This window comes from Hesperophylax consimilis, chromosome 24 (assembly GCF_061612785.1).
Source record: "Hesperophylax consimilis isolate HC1 chromosome 24, BYU_Hcon_1.0, whole genome shotgun sequence".
Taxonomy (NCBI): domain Eukaryota; kingdom Metazoa; phylum Arthropoda; class Insecta; order Trichoptera; family Limnephilidae; genus Hesperophylax; species Hesperophylax consimilis.
The window spans coordinates 12,072,709-12,091,560 of NC_142859.1; the positions used below are offsets into that span (position 1 = coordinate 12,072,709).

At 33.6% G+C, this 18,852-nt stretch overlaps 1 protein-coding gene across 2 annotated transcripts in view; it reads left to right on the top strand.

Moving 5' to 3' along the window:
• Positions 1 to 17,461, top strand: part of LOC149411924 (phytanoyl-CoA dioxygenase, peroxisomal-like) — a 40,198-nt gene extending 22,737 nt beyond the window's left edge. The window contains exons 6-9 of one of the 2 annotated variants that reach the window (XM_089646230.1): positions 3,532 to 3,672; positions 6,056 to 6,193; positions 7,143 to 7,229; positions 17,323 to 17,461. In XM_089646230.1, the coding sequence (XP_089502356.1) occupies positions 3,532 to 3,672; positions 6,056 to 6,193; positions 7,143 to 7,226 (363 nt within the window). In that variant the 3' untranslated portion in view covers positions 7,227 to 7,229; positions 17,323 to 17,461. The remainder of the gene's footprint in view (positions 1 to 3,531; positions 3,673 to 6,055; positions 6,194 to 7,142; positions 7,230 to 17,322) is intronic. The other variant, XM_089646231.1, reaches the window with a different exon arrangement.
• The last annotated feature ends 1,391 nt before the right edge of the window (positions 17,462 to 18,852 follow it).

Consider the following 18,852-nt stretch of genomic DNA (forward strand, 5'->3'; position numbering starts at 1 on the left):
TGATTGGGTCTAGAGCAGTGCTCCGCAACCTTTTCTCACCTACGACACACCAAATTTCTTCCTAGAATTCCGCGGCACACCAAAAGCTAAAATATATACTCGTAGATATTAAGTTGATACACAAATTTTACAATAATTTCTTGTTTTTTATTTGAAAAGTATACATACATGCATATAACTATAACATATTTATTTTTACGCAATCTTAATAATTATTGTAAAATAATAATAAATTAATGAGCGATTAATTGTTAAATTAACCTACGCTTGTTTCAATGAACACAAAAGTTTTATATTCGGCTCGATTTTTGACAACCCGAAGTTCTTGGTCAAGAACTTTTAAGCATAACCGCTTATCATTTTTAATTAATACAAGCGTTGAAAAACTTTGTTCACATAAATATGTTGTTGAAAATGGAAGTAGTGTTAAGAATGCTTTGAGGGAAATGTGAGGATATTCTTTTTTAACGTAAATCCAGAAAACATCTAATGGATCTTCGGAGAAGTGAAGTTTTAATGTCATGTCATTATTTAAATCTGTAAATTCCACTCGAATTTGCAGAGGCAGAGTGCTTCCGTAGAATTTATTGCATTGGTTGCAAAAGGATTTCGAATCCAATCATATTGTTCCGTATTAATGGAATAAAAATACTGACCAAATTTCTGCTGAAGCATACTTAAATGTTGTTGGGCCAGATCCACAGTTAATTGTTTGTTTTCAATTGTACTATGGTTCATCCTTTGGTACATTTCCAAACATCCTTTTTGCAAATCTTTCTGCCAAAGTTCGTTATTAAGTTTATTCAAATGCTTGAATATATCAACCATGTATGCAAGTTTGGCTATCCAGTAGTTATCATTGAGGTGATGATATAGTTTGGACATATTTTGATTTAAAAGAAACTCACGCACCTCGTGACGAAGCTCAAAAAATCTAGCCAAAACTTTGCCTCGGGATAGCCAACGAATTTCAGTATGTATAAAACAATAAGGATTCATATTCGGCTCCCATTTCTGCACAGAGTATTCCAAAGATTCGCGAGTTTAGGGCTCTTGATTTAATTATGTTTACGATTTTAATGCATTCATTCATCATGTTCAAAAGTTCATCCGGTAAATTTTTGACCATCAATGCTTCTCGATGTATGCATCAGTGTGTAAATTGTAATGTTGGATTTTTTTGTTTTACACAAGAGACAAAACCCTTTTTACCGCTGTTTGCCGCAACAAATGTTATATATTTATTTATAATATTTCTATTTTTGAGACCGATAATTCGTGGTGGAATTCCATTATAATACATGGTGTCCGGAAACTTGTAGTACAAGCGGGAAACTGGTGAATCTACATCACATTTGGAGTCGATTTTATAGTATAATTTTTTTTTGATTTGAGCTTTCGTTTTCGAGTAAATCGAGTCAGAAGTTGATTTTTTTTTGATCAAATTCTTATAAATTATTACTAAAGATCAAAGTACCCAACTAATTAAAACTATTTAAAAGTAAAACAAATAAAGAAACCCGGATTTAAAGCATTATTTTGAAATCACCCTTCATTTAATCCGGTGTAATCATAAAATATTTCTGCTCTGCAGGGTTAAAACATCTGTTGTTTTGAATTGCATACCTATCTCTGACATATTCGCAAAATAAAAAATTTTAACCCTGAAATAGCCGAAAAATATTTTTTTTTGTTTTTTTGATGATAATGCTCAAATCAAAAAACTTTATATTTATTTGGGTTCCCCATGTGGTGTAGATTCTCCATTTTCCCGCTTGTACTACGAGTTTCCGGACACCGTGTATATTATAATAAAACAAATAAAAAACTTTATTCCACTTAATTTTATTTTGACCGTAACCGGTTTCGTGTACCAATCTGAAGATGGCTTTGACGAGCTGAAAACGGTTAACATTACACAGTTACACATTACACGTTAGGTTACACATAATGAAATATTGTAAAATGTCAAAGACATTGAATTTGACCGCGGCACACCTGTGTCCGGCTCACGGCACACCAGTGTGCCACGGCACACCGGTTGCGGAGCACTGGTCTAGAGTACCTGCTCTTTAATCAAGTACTTTTATACGTTTAAAAAATGCCGTAGAACAGAGAAGAGAGATCGATGCGTGCGCTGCCCGCCACTGTCCGTTGTTAGCCGAGAGTACCTGTCGTACCCTTAACCCGAGTACCCGTCATCTCATCTTTGATAAGGTACTTTCGTTAGGTAGACAGAAGGTAAATGATAGCCTATTTTAGATTTCAGTTTTATATCATCTCTATTTGTCTGTGCACGAGATTTGAGATGCCCTGTCTATAAAATTCATACATCTATGGTGAAAAGTAACTCGACAACTCATTAGTGGTACGTGAGCGGTTACAATGAGCAGGTAGTTCAGATCAATTCAAGACTAGTTTCGTGTCAAATGTTTTTCTTACACTCCTTTTTTCATTCTTCCTCTCTACATGCCCAAACCGTCTAGGCGTCCCTTTCGTAATTTTCTTCACTACGCTTACTTCAGCCTTGCATTCTCCGTTCTTTCCGGAATTTCCACATTTTTAACACGGTAATATATTTTGGTTTTACCACGCACCTGTCTCAGTGATGATCTTATTTCTATAGCATTCGGTCTACTTTCATCCTTTCTTTGCCAGTTCCATGTCTCACTGCCATACATCGGGGTTCGTATCATACTCAATTGTGAACTGCTCTCCATATATATATGAATATATAACTCTATATCAATTAATTTAACATTTCAGGTATAATTTGTTGTTGTGGAATATGCTTTCCATTTTACTTATTAGATTCTTATGCCTAGCAATAAACTAACGGCCGTTGTTCCCAAAATTTCGAACGATCAATCTCAGGGTCCGATCAGCCAAGTGATTTATTCAGTAACGTTCGATTCGCCTGTTTCCAAACATCTTTACTGTTGATTATCTTAAGTGGCCATGCCCACTTTCATAGACAATAAAATGACATCAAAGTTAAAACTTTCAATGCTAAATTAACATTGACGAATTAATTATTGTATTTATTATTAATGCATATATTTTTTAAGTACTGTAATACGTAAACCGATATTTAATATTTAAGCGTATGAAATATGTTAAAAATAAAGTAGCTTACTTTAATGCCACCGTGCCTTGGCCTCGCAAATATGTTTCACTCTGTTGACACTTTTTATAAGTAGTCATTTACTGAGGCAAGCTTAATCCAGTAGTTTGGCTTCCTTAAATTGGTTGATCACTCAGTTGTCACTTTTCCGTTGGAAAGAGCATAGTTGTGCGTTTGAGTAGTGTCGAGCCAAAATTTCTGCTCAGCAGTTGATCAGTAGGATTGGGAAGAACGGCCGTAAGTTTTTCACGATGCTGACTTAGCGCACGGCGTAATATTTACACGGCCATTATAAGTAAAGGGATTTGTATCTTTTCCATTGATGGAAGCTATTAAAATTGCCCTAACCACTGCATCGATTCTGGTACAGTAATGTATGTTTTTCAATGTGATATTTATTTGGTCAGGTGAACAAGGCCTACCACGGAATCCAGAATCACCTGGAGGTGGCTCCGGAACATGCGAGGGTCTATGTCAATATGGAAGCAGGGGACACGGTCTTCTTCCATCCGCTCCTGGTCCACGGATCAGGACCTAACACATCTAATGTAAGCCATCTTTCATTCTTACCTAACAAACTGCTACAGTAAGGTAGTTGGCCGTCAAAATGCTACGATATGGTGTTTGGAAATCTATGTTGGAGCCAAAATGCTACACTGAATAAAATGGTGATTGTATTTTAGGCAATGCAGTTATTTAGGAATCGAGATCACGCCATCGAATCGCCTATCTCCATGTTAATGAGTAGGAAATAATTGTTGAACACCAGACATCGAAATCTTAAAGCAAAGTTCATGGCAGAGCAAAGAAATTATTAAAACTCAAGGTGTCGGCTAGTTATCTGTGGGTGAAAGACACTGTTAACTAAGGTGTCAGCTAGTTATCTGTGGGTGAAAGACACTGTTAACTAAGGTGTTAGCTAGTTATCTGTGGGTGAAAGACACTGTTAACTAAGGTGTCAGCTAGTTATCTGTGGGTGAAAGACACTGTTAGCCAAGGTGTCAGCTAGTTATCTGTGGGTGAAAGACACTGTTAGCCAAGGTGTCAGCTAGTTATCTGTGGGTGAAAGACACTGTTAACTAAGGTGTCAGCTAGTTATCTGTGGGTGAAAGACACTGTTAACTAAGGTGTCAGCTATTTATGTGTGGGTGAAAGACACTGTTAACCAATGTGTCAGCTAGTTATCTGTGGGTGAACGACACTGTTAGCTAAGGTGTCAGCTAAGTTATCTGTGGGTAAAAGACACTGTTAACTAAGTTGGTAATAAATGAAATGCACATTATAAAATTAATTTTGGTAGATATATTTAACAAAAAAAATAATAACAATACTAATGAACTAACTTTATAAAATAATAAATAGTTTGGAAATGAATTAGGCTTGAAACTAATGGGCTTAAAAAATCAACCCGTAAAACAAAGTTTTTTTTACTAAGGATTGAACCTTCCGTATTCCGTATATGTCTGTATGTGTGTATGTGATTGCCACCAAAAGTTGGTAGAATGCATTGTCATCGACAACAAGTCTATCGGCTGGGTTTCAGCTCGATCGGATGTCGAGAAGTGAGGAAGTGAAATTCAAATAGATGTATTTAAAAATATGGTAGATCGACCTGATGATTTGGAAAACTGATAGGTTTTTTATAAGGTGATATCTGCATGCCCACCTATGCTGCTGACGGATGCTGAACCCTGGCTGAAGCTTCGTGACTCCAGCCCAGCGATACCTGAAGAAGTCAGAATCGAGTCGCTATGGTGGTGTCAGTCAGCCAATGGCTGGCCGGCCGTGGCCGTGGCTAATGGGTCCCGCGCAGCTACTTCTCTAGGTCTCAGCCCCGAGGGCATCGTCGCGAAGAACTGGGTCAAATGATTCAGGTCTTCCATCCACTCGATCCGGTGTTACATCGTAAAGGCGGGTGTAGGGGTCTAGGGTGAAGTCGACACCCCGGGAGACAGGCAGATTTAAAGTGTGTAACTTTCGAGATTAGAGACTCCCGGTGATTTCCAAAATTCTGCCACACAAAATGAACATTACTAACAACACTCAAATTAAAGTTCTGTGGTCAAACTCTCATAGAGACTGTACTAAATGTATACTGTTTTTCATGTGTAATTATTTCCGTAATTTCATAATCTAACGTTTTATATGTCGCCTATTTTAGCCCTCTGACCCAAATGTGTCGACTGTATAATAAGATTGAGTGTGCTGAAGTAGATAATTTTGTTGATAATTTATATGGATTCAGAAAAAAAATAGGGAATTCTCGTGCATTTTGTTAATAATTTATTTCAATAAAGATAATTATTTTATTATGTGCCTCTTTTTTTTCTTTTTTTTTAAATGCATTTTCAATTTTTTGTAGTTGTTTTAAAAATTGCGTGCTATTTCGGCTCTGAAAACGGTCATGCGCCATTTTGACCGCTACGTCACAAGTGCTACGTTACACCTTTGCCGCCGCCGACGCCATCGGTATGCAGGATCTACTCAGGCCGGTCAACAGTGACGTCATCGTTCGCCCTTGAACGCTTGATCAATCACCGGGCGTTTTTAGCTGTATTGAAATATTTAGTTCGCGCCTGTTTTTAAAGTCATTATAACTTTAATAAATGATTTTTGAAAATTATAAAAACTATGTATTCTTGTGTCTGAAGTGTTTCTACATGTGAATAATTAATAATAAGTGATTTTTTGGTGTGAAGAGAATTCCCTATTCTGCTATTGTTAAATAATATGTTGCACTGATTATATTATGTATTACTTGCGTCTCTTACTTTTCTGTAATATTTGTATTTAATATGTATTTTTAATTTTGAATTTTAATTTGTTTTATATTTTAATCTTTATTTAAGTATATGAAAATTATTGTGTCTTTGTGTGAGATCGTCTGTAAAAACCCAGTATAAATAAATAAATATATATATCTGTTTTCAGAATTTCCGCAAGGCCATATCTTGCCACTACGCCTCTAGCGAGTGCTACTACATTGAGACGAAGGGGACTACCCAGGAAAACATCGCCACCGAAGTGGAAGCATTGGCACTCCGTAGAGGGTTAGACGCCAACTTTAAGGTAATTCCACGTGGTGTGTCCCTAAATAAAAAATGCAACTAGCAAAAAGCAGGCATCTGACTATATATACTCCAATACAGGTCAAAATGTGCACGATTGGTGTTTAAACATTCCCCATCTTTTCAAATCACACGTCATGTCTCATAGAAATCGTTGTATCTTCCTTATTGCCGTGGTGAGAAATATAATCTAAACGGATATAGAAACAGAAAACACCATGCTTTATAATCAAACATAGAGTTAACTATATAAGTTTTAAAAAGTGCACCTTTTTGTAACCAAAGGTTCTGAACGCAATTGTGAATTTTTTATAAAATCATAATTTTTGTACAAAATGGTAAAAAAGCAAGGTGACATAAATTGCGTGGGTTTTTATATGTTTTTTCACTATCAGTACTTTTAGTTACAAAAAATTAAAGTGAGCCATTTTAAATTTTTTTTAATAAAAATTTAAATATATATAAAAAAATATTTTTATTTAAATAATACAATTTGAAAGCGTATTTTATCACCTTTCAAAAGCAGTTTTTAGTTTTCGGATACGTTCAGAAATATTCCATTTACTTGGAATTTTATTGCAAAGCGACCAATGTCGCGTTGGTTGAGTTGGTTGTTTAAGACAAAATGAATGACGCTTATATGCCATTGTAATAAGGTTTTTCTATTAGATAGGATTGCAATGATAAAAGACTGAATAGGTTAACAAATATTTATTACCAAGCAATCTAACATGAGACTATACCACAATTCAAATTAATGAATTCAATAACTAGGACCATGTGCCAGGTTCAATGAGGAAGCTCTGGACAGCATGGAATTTACGGTGAATGATCATTGAGCTTACTTTAGAACAATTAACTGTGTCCTGTACATTCAAAATTAACCGTGTTCTGTTTTGTATGCCAAATATGTAATTTTTTTTTCTTAAATTTTAAAAATAAAATTTTAGATGGAATTTAATCCTGTGCTTGAGCCTCTACTTCTCAGGGGAACAAGGAGAGAAAGAAGAATTCGTATCTCAATTAATATTTGAAGGGTATCTATCTAAAATAATATCTTTTCGCTTCTTTTGCAATTGAATTTTTAAAAATGCTAGAATCATTAGTTTTGACTTTAGATAAAATATAGAAATCTTCTATACAGGGTATAACCGAAACGTACCTGACTTACTTTAACCAGTGATTCCTGAAATTATTTCCTGTCAAACATCACTGGTATGTTGATCACCAGTGATGTTTGCATTTAATTTTTTTTTTTATTCACGCATAAGGTATTGGACAGTAAGGGTTGGGATGGGGAGGAAGGGAGGTTACTTGGCTTAGTGAACAGTGATGACAATTGAGAGAATTTTTTTTTATTGAAAATTGTCCAAAGACGCAAAGCTAGCAGTCCACAATGGGTGCTGGTAACTACCCTGATATATGACAGTCAGGCATGGAACTGGCGGAAGAATGAGGAAAGTAGACTGTATGCTGTAGAAATGAGATTCCTGAGTGGTATGTGCGGTAAAACCATGTAAAATATGCAAGGCTGATGTAAGCGTAGTGAGTGAGATTAAGAAAGGATGCTTAAAAGGTTTGAATGAACAAAGAAAGGAGTGTAAGGAGAATATGTGACGTGAATGTAAACGGTAGAAGAATTCGTGGATGCCCGAGGTAGACATGGCACGATCAAGTGAAAAAGATACTTGAATCGGGCCATGTCAAGAGTCGTAATAACAGAAGAGTATGATTATAATTATGTATGAATGTAAATGAGGTTAGACGTGTCTATCAAGACCGAGTTGTTTGACGGTCCGTCCTCTCTGCCTACCCCTGCGGCCTAAAGGCGTGATGGTTAGTTAGTTAAGTGCCTAATTGAAAAAAAAAAATTCAAAAAATTTCAACGGACACTAAAATTCCATTTACATTTTTTCTACTCCAAAAAGGATCAGGAATTGCTGGTTGATGTTTAAAGTACTGTGTATATTACGCTTGGAAAGGAATCCGCTGTCGTCAATTCTTTCAGCTTTAGATACTTCCCTTTTTTCCCCATTCTTCCCCATGCTTCCCCTCCCCGTCATGCATAACAAGCCTCACAACTTGCCCCAATTGGGGTTAGCAGGGAGCCGTTGGGACTCTTGTGCAGTATTCACTTTAAAAAAAAAGACATCCGATGACAGTGCTCTTTGCTACATTGTTTTCCATTTCTTCTTCGTATGTATGTACATATATTCAAGGTGCCCCCGGGGATAATGTGCACTAACTTTGGGAGGTGATTTTTCATGATAGTACAAGTAAAAAAGATTAAAAAAACTTTTTCGAAATAGCATTGTTTTTTCTCAATACAAAAATATTTTTCCACAGAAGAATTTTTTTTTCACACAAACAATTCAACCTTTTAAACTGAAAACTACCATTAAAGAATTTCTAAGAAAAGTTATTTATTCTTTTGCTTGTACTATCATGTAGGAATCATATCCAGAAGTTTACCCCCGACCCCTTCTGTAATCATATCAGCGCCCTTAAGGTGATTTTTCACAAAAACGGCACGACCGGTCGGTGGCCGAGTTGACATCGCGTTTGGGTCCCACCCAGGCGTAGTGTGTTCAATTCCTCAGCTGGCTAAGTCCTTCATCACAACACAAGCAACATTTTCAGCTTACTGTGGTGGTAGTAGGAGATTTTCAAATATTGTCAGGTTATTCGTAACCCGGGAATGTTTCTTTCTTTTAAAAAAAAAAAAAAATTATCCAATTATTTTTATTATTAACTTGGTGACATCTGTAGCAAAGTGGTAGCTCTTTAGCTCTGGAGTCGGTGGTTGCGGGTTCTTAACCCGGCGGGGGCAAAAAAAACAAAACTTAATTTATATGGGTTATTTTGGTTAAAAATAATTTGCTATACTTTGCGTTTTGTTGTATTGTACGTGTGTTTTTATCATTTTATTGGGCTGTTCTGGAAATCTTTCTACTGTGTTAATTGTTACTTTTATAGGTACATGTTGTATGTTATGTTTAGAGTGGATTTAAAAAGATTCTTTCTAAGAACAAAAGACTTTGAGACGGAAGTTTATTAAAAAAATATCATATATATTAGTATCGGCCCTGGGTCTGTTTCATTTTTGGGGATGCCATGTGGAGGGTATTTTAAAGAAACGGAAAGAGTAAACCTGTGTCTGGAAGAGGCCCAGGTTGTAGGGATGAGAGGAACACAAAAATGATGTGTTCTTTTGCGGCAAATATGTTTGGCACGTATTTGACTAGTTCTTCGTAGTACTTTCATATTCTAAAGAAAGCAATCTATCCTTCAAGATCACAGATAATAGAAACAAAGGAGATGGATTATTAACCATTATTAGTATGAAACCGCACGCACTATGCGTGTCGCCAACGACGTTCACCCATACTTTTGCAAAATGCATTTACCCTCTTATCTCCTTTTGTTCCTATTATCTATGATCAAGATAATATCTACCGTTATATAAGTTCCAAAATTTTCCAAAGATTCAAATAAAAGTATTGATAGTTTAATTTGTGAAGTAAGAAGCTTTAATTATTAACCATAAGATTATTTCTGCTGACAAACTACATAAGTAGTTTAGCGGGTTTAAATGTGAATAAATAAAAAATAAAAAAATACTGACTTAAAAAAAAAAAAAAAAAAAAATTATTTATATTATTTATTATTTACATTTTAACAAAATTAGGACAGTTAAAATACATTTAAATTAAAATAAAAACTATAGCAGACTTAAGATCATGCGACGACCAGTGTTTTTTGATATAGTGTCCTCTGCGTGCAGTTCTATCTTTTATAAGCATAAACTTTTTAATATAAGTGTGTTTGTTGGAAGTGACTTGCCAGGTAAGTATGTTTTGGTATCATTTCTAAATAACAAATGTAGATCCTAGGAAATAAATTGTACAGCGCCCTTGAGGTGATTTTTCACAAAAACGGCGCTCTACAAATTATCCAATTATTATTATTATTATTATTATTAAAATTCATAAGTTGTATTGAAAAGAAAGTAAGTGTTTTACAGCTGTGAATATAGAACTCAGCCTGTTTGATTCTAGTCATGCGTACCTGTCCATCGGACTAGCGACCGTACCCCTTTTTAAATACATTTATTTGAATTGCAAATCTTGGAAATTAAATCGTTGCCGATGACAATGCATTCTATAAACTTTTGGTGGCAATCACACACACACACGTGAACTATTCTGCTGTAAGGGGTGTACAAACAGTTGGGGTGATTTTTCGAAATCTCACGTAGACAGTAACCTTTCTCTTGTTTTGAAGGGCAAGTGTACAAATTTTCATCAATGTCAAAATAAAACTGATTTGTATAAAAGAAACAATCTCACAGACACTTTTCTTTAAATATGTAAAATAGTAGAAAATACAGAGTTTATTTGCCCTTCAAATTATGTAATACTTTTTATTTGTTATTTATTTGTATCATTAACGCCTCTCAGCTTTTACGTAATAGTTTAAGACTAACTAAAATATGAGAAATGTAAAAATTAATAATTAACCTTTTTTCAGGACTTCTGGTATTTGATGGGAAAATGCGTGCGAGGGAAGCGAATTAACTTGTAACCACAGCCATATTCATGAATGCAGTGAAACTTATAACCACTTATCGCCTTTTATAGCCTTTGCGCGAAAAATTGCCAAATTTATTCCTCACAATATTTCTCCACCTAAGAAGTTTTCTTTTTTGGGTCTCGTTGAAAATCTTATAAGAGAGTTTCACTATGTAATATCTACATACATATCATTTTATAAATATCAGAAATATTAAAAAATAATCTTTTGTTTGCATTGTTATAAGGGTTAAAATATAACGAAGTTCATATTTGCTAATAACTAAATTTGAAGCTGTATTTCATCACCTCTAAAAACAGTTTTTGGTTTTCGGATACATTCAGCATTATTCCATTTGTTTGGATTTCATTAAAAAGCCAAAATACACAAATTCTCCGACTTTCTGACAGCATCTTTAAGAAATATTAAGGTCAATATGCCAGAGGCCTGAAAGGTTGACCTTTCTTATACAGTAGGGTGGAGTAAAATAGCATAATACTTTTCTATTGAACCTACATTAGGGTGTTGTGAATTAATCTTATGCTATTTTATTATGAAACCTTGTACAGTACAGTAGGGTGGAGTAAAATAACTTAACTTTGTAATACTTTTCTATGAACTTGTATTGTACATTAGGGTGGCATGAATTAATCTGGGTACACCTTTATTATTGAACCCACCTTTTGCAGTACCTTGCTTCTTATTAACCCAATCTTGCACACTATGATAGAGTGAAATATTGTTCTACATATTTTATTATTGCACTTACTTTACATTTTGGTGTAGTATATTAACATTTTTTTTATTATTTAACCTATTTTATACATTAGGATGGAGTGAACTTAACCTACCTCAGTACATGTAATACCTAAGCCACCAAGTACAGTAGGGTGGAGAGAGATAACCTTACTTTAATATTGAACCCAACCTTGCACATTAGGATGGAGTGACCTTAACCTACCTCAGTACATGTAATACCTAAGCCATCAAGTACAGTAGGGTGGAGAGAGAAAACCTTACTTTAATATTGAACCCAACCTTGCACATTAGGATGGAGTGACCTTAACCTACCTCAGTACATGTAATACCTAAGCCATCAAGTACAGTAGGGTGGAGAGAGAAAACCTTACTTTAATATTGAACCCAACCTTGCACATTAGGATGGAGTGACCTTAACCTACCTCAGTACATGTAATACCTAAGCCATCAAGTACAGTAGGGTGGAGAGAGATAACCTTACTTTAATATTGAACCCAACCTTGCACATTAGGATGGAGTGACCTTAACCTACCTCAGTACATGTAATACCTAAGCCATCAAGTACAGTAGGGTGGAGAGAGAAAACCTTACTTTAATATTGAACCCAACCTTGCACATTAGGGCGGAATGAAATAACTTAACCTTAAACTACACTATTATTGAACCGAGTTTGTACATTACAGTCTTATAAAATAAGTTAAATTTGTGCTATGGCAATATTGTAACAACTTTTTTGATAGACGTTCCGTTGAAAGTGATTGAACAAATTTCATGTAAATTCCAGATACATATAATAATATACATAATACCTAAAATAATAAACATAAATGCATATTTTGTATATTATGATATTTTTATATATTTTTTGTCATGTATATATCCAGTCTTATTACTCACATAATGCTGTCATTTTCTCCTTTGTCTGTTTCAAATTACAATATTAACCGCTTAATGCTTTTGAACGAGTCACGCTCGCGCGCTAAATGCTTTCCAATTTCTGCTAAGCGGAGTGACGCTCGCCGGTTTCGACTCGCAACAATTTATTTTAGATAACACGAGTTAGGCTCGTCAAAGTTAGCGATGTATTTTATGCAGTTTGAATTTGCCTGCAGTTTGCCTCAGAGATCGGTCGTGTTTTTGACCTGATTTTTCTTTTTTACTATATTGTTTTCACATTTTCGTGTATGTATGAATGCATCGTTTTATTAAACCTGATTTTTTTTTTTGAACACTTTATATCAAAACCCTAGCATTAAGTGGTTAATATATACTGTCATTATAATGTCTAATATCTAATGTCTGCTTTTATAACAATATTAATATATACTGTCATTATAATGTCTAATATCTAATGTCTGCTTTTATAACAATATTAATATATACTGTCATTACAATGTCTAATATCTGATGTCTGTTTTTATAACAATATTAACCTGTTAACCGGGGAATTCCGTTTTGAATTACGCAGCATATAACGGGCGCAACTCCTTCACTAGGACGTATCAGTACGTCACGCCGGGAGGACGTAATTTCATATAATTATTTTTTTCATTTATGCATTATAAAAATGAAAACATCGAATTAAAAAACTAGAAATTTTACAAACAATTATAAAGATTACAAAAAATATAAAAAAAGGTTTTAATTACAAAACAATAAACAAAAGCACACAGATAAAAGAAAAAGATTGAGTTTAAATTAAAATATGTAAAAATTTAAAACCCAATTTCCGTGTGATATTTACCACCACAAACTGGCGAGCACACATTGGCTTTACAGTTTCGACATGGTCGACCAAGGGGAGCTCCGTAAATCAAACACCGTTTAGGTGTTGACAGGATGACTTGTGGTTTTCAACTGAAAATTTCTACACATTCACCATAAGGTAGATAGGTGGACAAATAGGAAAGGGTATAAGGAACAGTGCGTGTCTGGACCTTGATCAAAAAAGGATTCTCATTTTAATTTCAGTGAACCATGCTTTTTTAAACTGTTCCTTTTGAAGCTTCCTATACCATACTCCCCTTATTAGAATATAAAGTTGTGATGTCATATTGCAGGCTGAGATTTGATATTATTGTTGAAATTTTTCATAATATATCTAATATAAATTTTTTGTAATTATTTAATTTTTTACTAAATTCATCTAATTTGAACTTCATGCTACTAACCTTCATATTGCCTTTCTTCTTCTCTTCACATTTCTTGTCATTGTGTTTTGTGTTTTTTTTGTTTGTTAAATTGTCAGCATTTCAAATTAAGCTGCAGACAAATAACAATAATTTTAAAAACCCTAAAAATATTATCAAAATCTAAAATTACTTTGTCAATATTTTTTTTTAACTTTTATGTGTAGGGATGCAGAGAACTATGTAAAAATTTAGAATTAATAATTAAATAATATATAGATATAAATTTTTGTTTTTTTTTTTATTTATATTGCTTGTAAAATAAATCTTAAAACTACAATTTTCAATATTTCACATCTTTTAAAGCAATAAAGGGGTAAAATATTGGTTATTTCAAGTATAGGATAATTTTTAAAATTTATTTCCCATACATTTATTATTGTACTAGTGCAGGTCTGTGAAAAATCAAGGATTATTATAATTGTAGGATTTGCGAAGCAGAAAGCATATCTTAAATATGTACATCAGGATCATTGCCTATCTAAAAGAATAATTAGAGATGTTCACAAATTTACAATTTTTTTTATTTTTGAATGAACACAGTTAGTGAACATTAAAAATCATTGGTGATTCAAATTTAGATCTGTCAATTTTTGACCAATAAAAAGATATAGATCTGTCAAAAATTTAAACAAAAGAAATACACATTTCATGTACATAATAACCATTCATTTAAATGAAATCATGTTGGTACATACCTACTTTATCCCTAGATTCCGACAATAAGTTCCAATTTTGAAAATTAAAAGTTCATTGTATGTGAATAATTTTATGCATTACACAGTAATATTTCACATCACGCACATCATCACAGACAACCAAAATTAGTAAGTAAGGTAAGTATTGATAATTCACAAAGGGTCAAAGATTTGCCTCTATAATATTGTGAGTGATGGCAATGATCTCAAGCTAATCTGGGCTGATGGAAGCCGATATAAGCGTAGTGAGTGAGATTAAGAAAGGGACGCTTAAATAATTTGGGCAAGGAGAGCTAACTAATTGAAGAAAGGAGTGTAAGGAGAATATATGACGTGAATGTGAATTGTAGAAAAAGACTTGGCACAATCAAGTGAACCAGATATGTACTTAAGTCGGGCCATGTCAATATAACAGTGTCGCAATAATAGAAGATAACAAAAATAACAAAAATAACAAAAAATTTCACCGGTGACCAAAATTCCATTTACATTTGTTACTCCAAATAAGGTCAGGAGTTGCTGGTTGAAGTCTAACGTAATGTGTATATTACGCTTTGCAAGGAATCCGCTGTCCTCAACTCTGTATTTCAATTTTATATACTTCCCATTCTTCCCTATTCTTTCCCATCCGCTTCCCCTCCCCAACAGGCATAACAAGCCTCACAACATGCCCCAATTGGGGCATGCCCTGATGTACCTCTAGTTAGCAGGGAGCCGTTGGGACTCTTGTGCGCAGTATTTACATTCAAAAAAGATATCCAATGACAGTGCTCTTTGCTATGTTGTTCTCCATTTCTTCTTCAGATACATGTTTATTCAACGTGCCTGGGGGTAAAGTGCACTAACTTCGGGAGGTGATTCTCCATGAAAAAGTACAAGAAAAAAAGATACAAAACCTTTTTTCTAAATTGCATAGAATATTTTTTTTATAAAAACAATTCAACTTTTTAACCTTAAAAAGTAAGTTTGAAGAATTAAGAAAAAAGTTATTTTTCTCTTTTGCTTTTACTTTGGTGTAGAATCACGTCCGTCCCGAAGTTAGTGCACTGTACCCCCGGACCCCTTCTGTAATTCAGCACTTTGAGGTGATTTTTCACATAAACAGCGCTGTATTAATAATCCAATTATTCTTATTATTATCTTGGTGACGTCTTTTGCAAAGTGGCAGCTCCTTGGCTCTGGAGCCGGTGGTCACAGGTTATTAAACCGGCGGGAGCAAATAATATAAATCTTAATTTATATGGGTTATTTTGTTTATAAATAATTTACCATACTTTGCGTTTTGTTGTATTGTACGCAGAGATGTGCAAAATGGGTACCCAAAACCATTTGAAATGCAAAATGGAAATGGGTCAAAACTTTTCCATTTGAAAATGCAAAATGCAAAATGGTTTTTAGAAAAGCATTTCAAATGCAAAATGCAAAATACCTATTTTCAATTGCATTGAAAATGCAAAATGTTTTCTTAGGTCAAACAATTAAAATAATTATAGAATTTTTAAACAATTTTGTCATTTAATAATGGACATCAATGTAGAACAAACATATTACATGTTGGTAAATCCAAAAACACCACGACTACAGATTATGAAACCACAAATAATTTGCGCGGGACTAATGTTGCCAACGTAAAAACATAGAAACTGCTATCTAACATTTAATATTACAGCGTCATGGCCCCATGTTCAGTATTTGAATCAGTATTTTTTGTAATGGTATCACTCAATTGCCAGGGCTCCTACCAGGGAGCAACTTGACAAATGTAAATTATCTCTCGTAGCGAGGTTGAGGACCGACTGATATTTGGGGCGTATGAAAAAAAGATGAGTGGAGATAGTAGGAAGAATGTTGCAAAAAAGCATTTAAAATGGAAAATGCATTGAGAAAAGCATTTAAAATGCAAAATGGTTTTTAGAAAAGCATTTAAAATGCAAAATGGAAAATACCCATTTTGCATTTCCATTTGAAATGGATTTATTTGAAATAAAGCACATCTCTGATTGTACGTGTGTTTTTTTCACACACGTGGACATATACGCATTTCTCTGAAATTTGATGACATTACAGCAGTTAATATACGCAAGCAACATAAGTCTTATCCAATCAGGATTTGGCTTGGTTGGTAAAGTTGTCGAATCCAGTTCCTGGGTAGGGAGGATTATTCTGCTGTAAGGGGTGGAAAAAAGGTTGGGGTGATTTTTCGAAACCTCATGTACACAGTGACCTTTCCCTTGTTTTGTAGGGCAAGTGTGAAAATTTTCATCAATATCGATACAAAACTGTATTAAAAAAAACAATCTTGAAGACACTCTTCTTTAAATATGTAAAATACAGGGTTTTCCAATAAGAGGTGTTATTTTGATATTCAATCGTAAAAGATCAATGGTTTCATTGCTTGTGTGGCACGTAGCGCCGTCTTGTTGAAAGTAAACGTTGTCCAGATCAATACCATCCAATTCCTTTTGAGAGGCTTTTCAACAATAACTCTTGGGTTTTCCGAGCCCCAGATGCGACAATTTTGCTTGTTGACAAAGCCACCGAGGTGGAAATGGGCCTCATCACTCAAGATGATTTGCATTTGATTCACTCAAGTGAATTTCAATAATTTCAATGCGTTGTTGAATCGTGTATCATTCCATTTTTATTAATGGCGTAGTTTCTACTTGTCAAATGTCAAAAAATGACAGCTTCAAAAGTAACATCTACGGAAATAGCGGGCTATACAAAATAACACCTCTTATTGGAAAACCCTGTAGTAAAAAATACAGAGTTTATTTGCCCCTTCAAATTATGTAATACTTTTTTATTTGTATCATTAACGGCTCTCAGCTTTTACGTAGCATAACTTATAGCACAAGTCATAAACTAAAATATGTGATACGTAATAATTAATAATTAACCTTTTTTTTCAGGACGTCTGGTATTTGCGGGGAAAATGCGTGCGAGGGAACCGAATTGACATTTAACAACAGCAATATTAATGAATGCAGTGAAACTTATAACCACTTATCCCCCCACAAAGTTATCATAATTAAAGTATTGTTTTTCGATCCCTTGCCTTTGCGAAAAATTGCCCAATTTATTCCACTCAATATTCCCCACATATGAATATTTTTTTTCGGATCGCATTGAAAATCTTATAAATGAGTTTCACTGTGTAATATCTGCATACACATTTTATAAATATCAGAAATATTAAAAAATAAACTTTTGTTGGCATTGTAATAAGAGTTAAATTATAGCAAAGTTTATATCTGGCTGTCATTTTTATTTATATATATATACGCCTAAAAAGGCTTTTACATAAAAGTGATTCATGATGCAGTGTACATAGGAGAATATCTGTATTATATTATAAATATTTATAATTGAACCAACTTTGTACGTTAGTGTGGAGTGAAGGAACTTATCTTTGTACTCGGGTATAAATATAACAGACAATATGCCTGAGGTGTTAACCTTCCTTATACAGTAGGGTGGAGTAAAATAACTTAACTTTGTAAATTAGGATGGAGTAAAATAACATTACTTTGTAATACTTTTCTATTGAACTTCTATTGCACATTAGGGTGGCATGAATTAATCTGGATACTACTTTATTATTGAACCCACCTTTTGCAGTACCTTGCTTCTTATTAACCCAATCTTGCACACTAGGGTAGAGTGAAATATTGTAGTATTTTATTTTTGCACTTTATATTTGGGTGTAGTATATTAACGTTTTTTTATTATTTAACCTATTTTATACATTAGGGTGGAGTGAATTAACCTACCTCAGTACATGTAATACATAACCAACCCTGTACAGTAGGGTAGAGAGAGATAAACTTACTTTAATATTGAACCCAACCTTGCACATTAGGGCGGAATGAAATAACCTTAAACTACTGTATTATTGAACCGAGTTTGTTGAGTCCATTAAAAAAAAGTGATTGTACAAACTTCATATAAATTCCAGATACATATAGTAATATAATACCTAAAATAATAAACGCAAATGCATATTTTGTATATAATGATATTGTTATATATATTTTGTTTTCATGTATATTATCGAGACTTCTGACTCATATAATGTTGTTATGTTTTGCCTCGTCTGTTTTTAAATGAAAATATTAATATATACTGTCATTATAATGTCTAATGTTCTTTAAAATGTACCTAGTTCTTTATGTAAGAATTCACTTTCAGATATTTTCCAATTTATCAAAATATTATCAAAATCTAAAAAAACAGTTTTTTTACTTTTATATGTAGGGATGCAGAGAACTATGTAAATATTTGTACTTAATGATAAAATAATAATATATTTATATATTCATAAATTTCAAAGTTTTTTATTGACTTTGTTTTTAAAATAAAGTTAAAAACTACAATTTTCAATATTTCACATATTTTAAAGTGATAAAATATTAGTTATTTCAAGTATAAGATAATTTTTA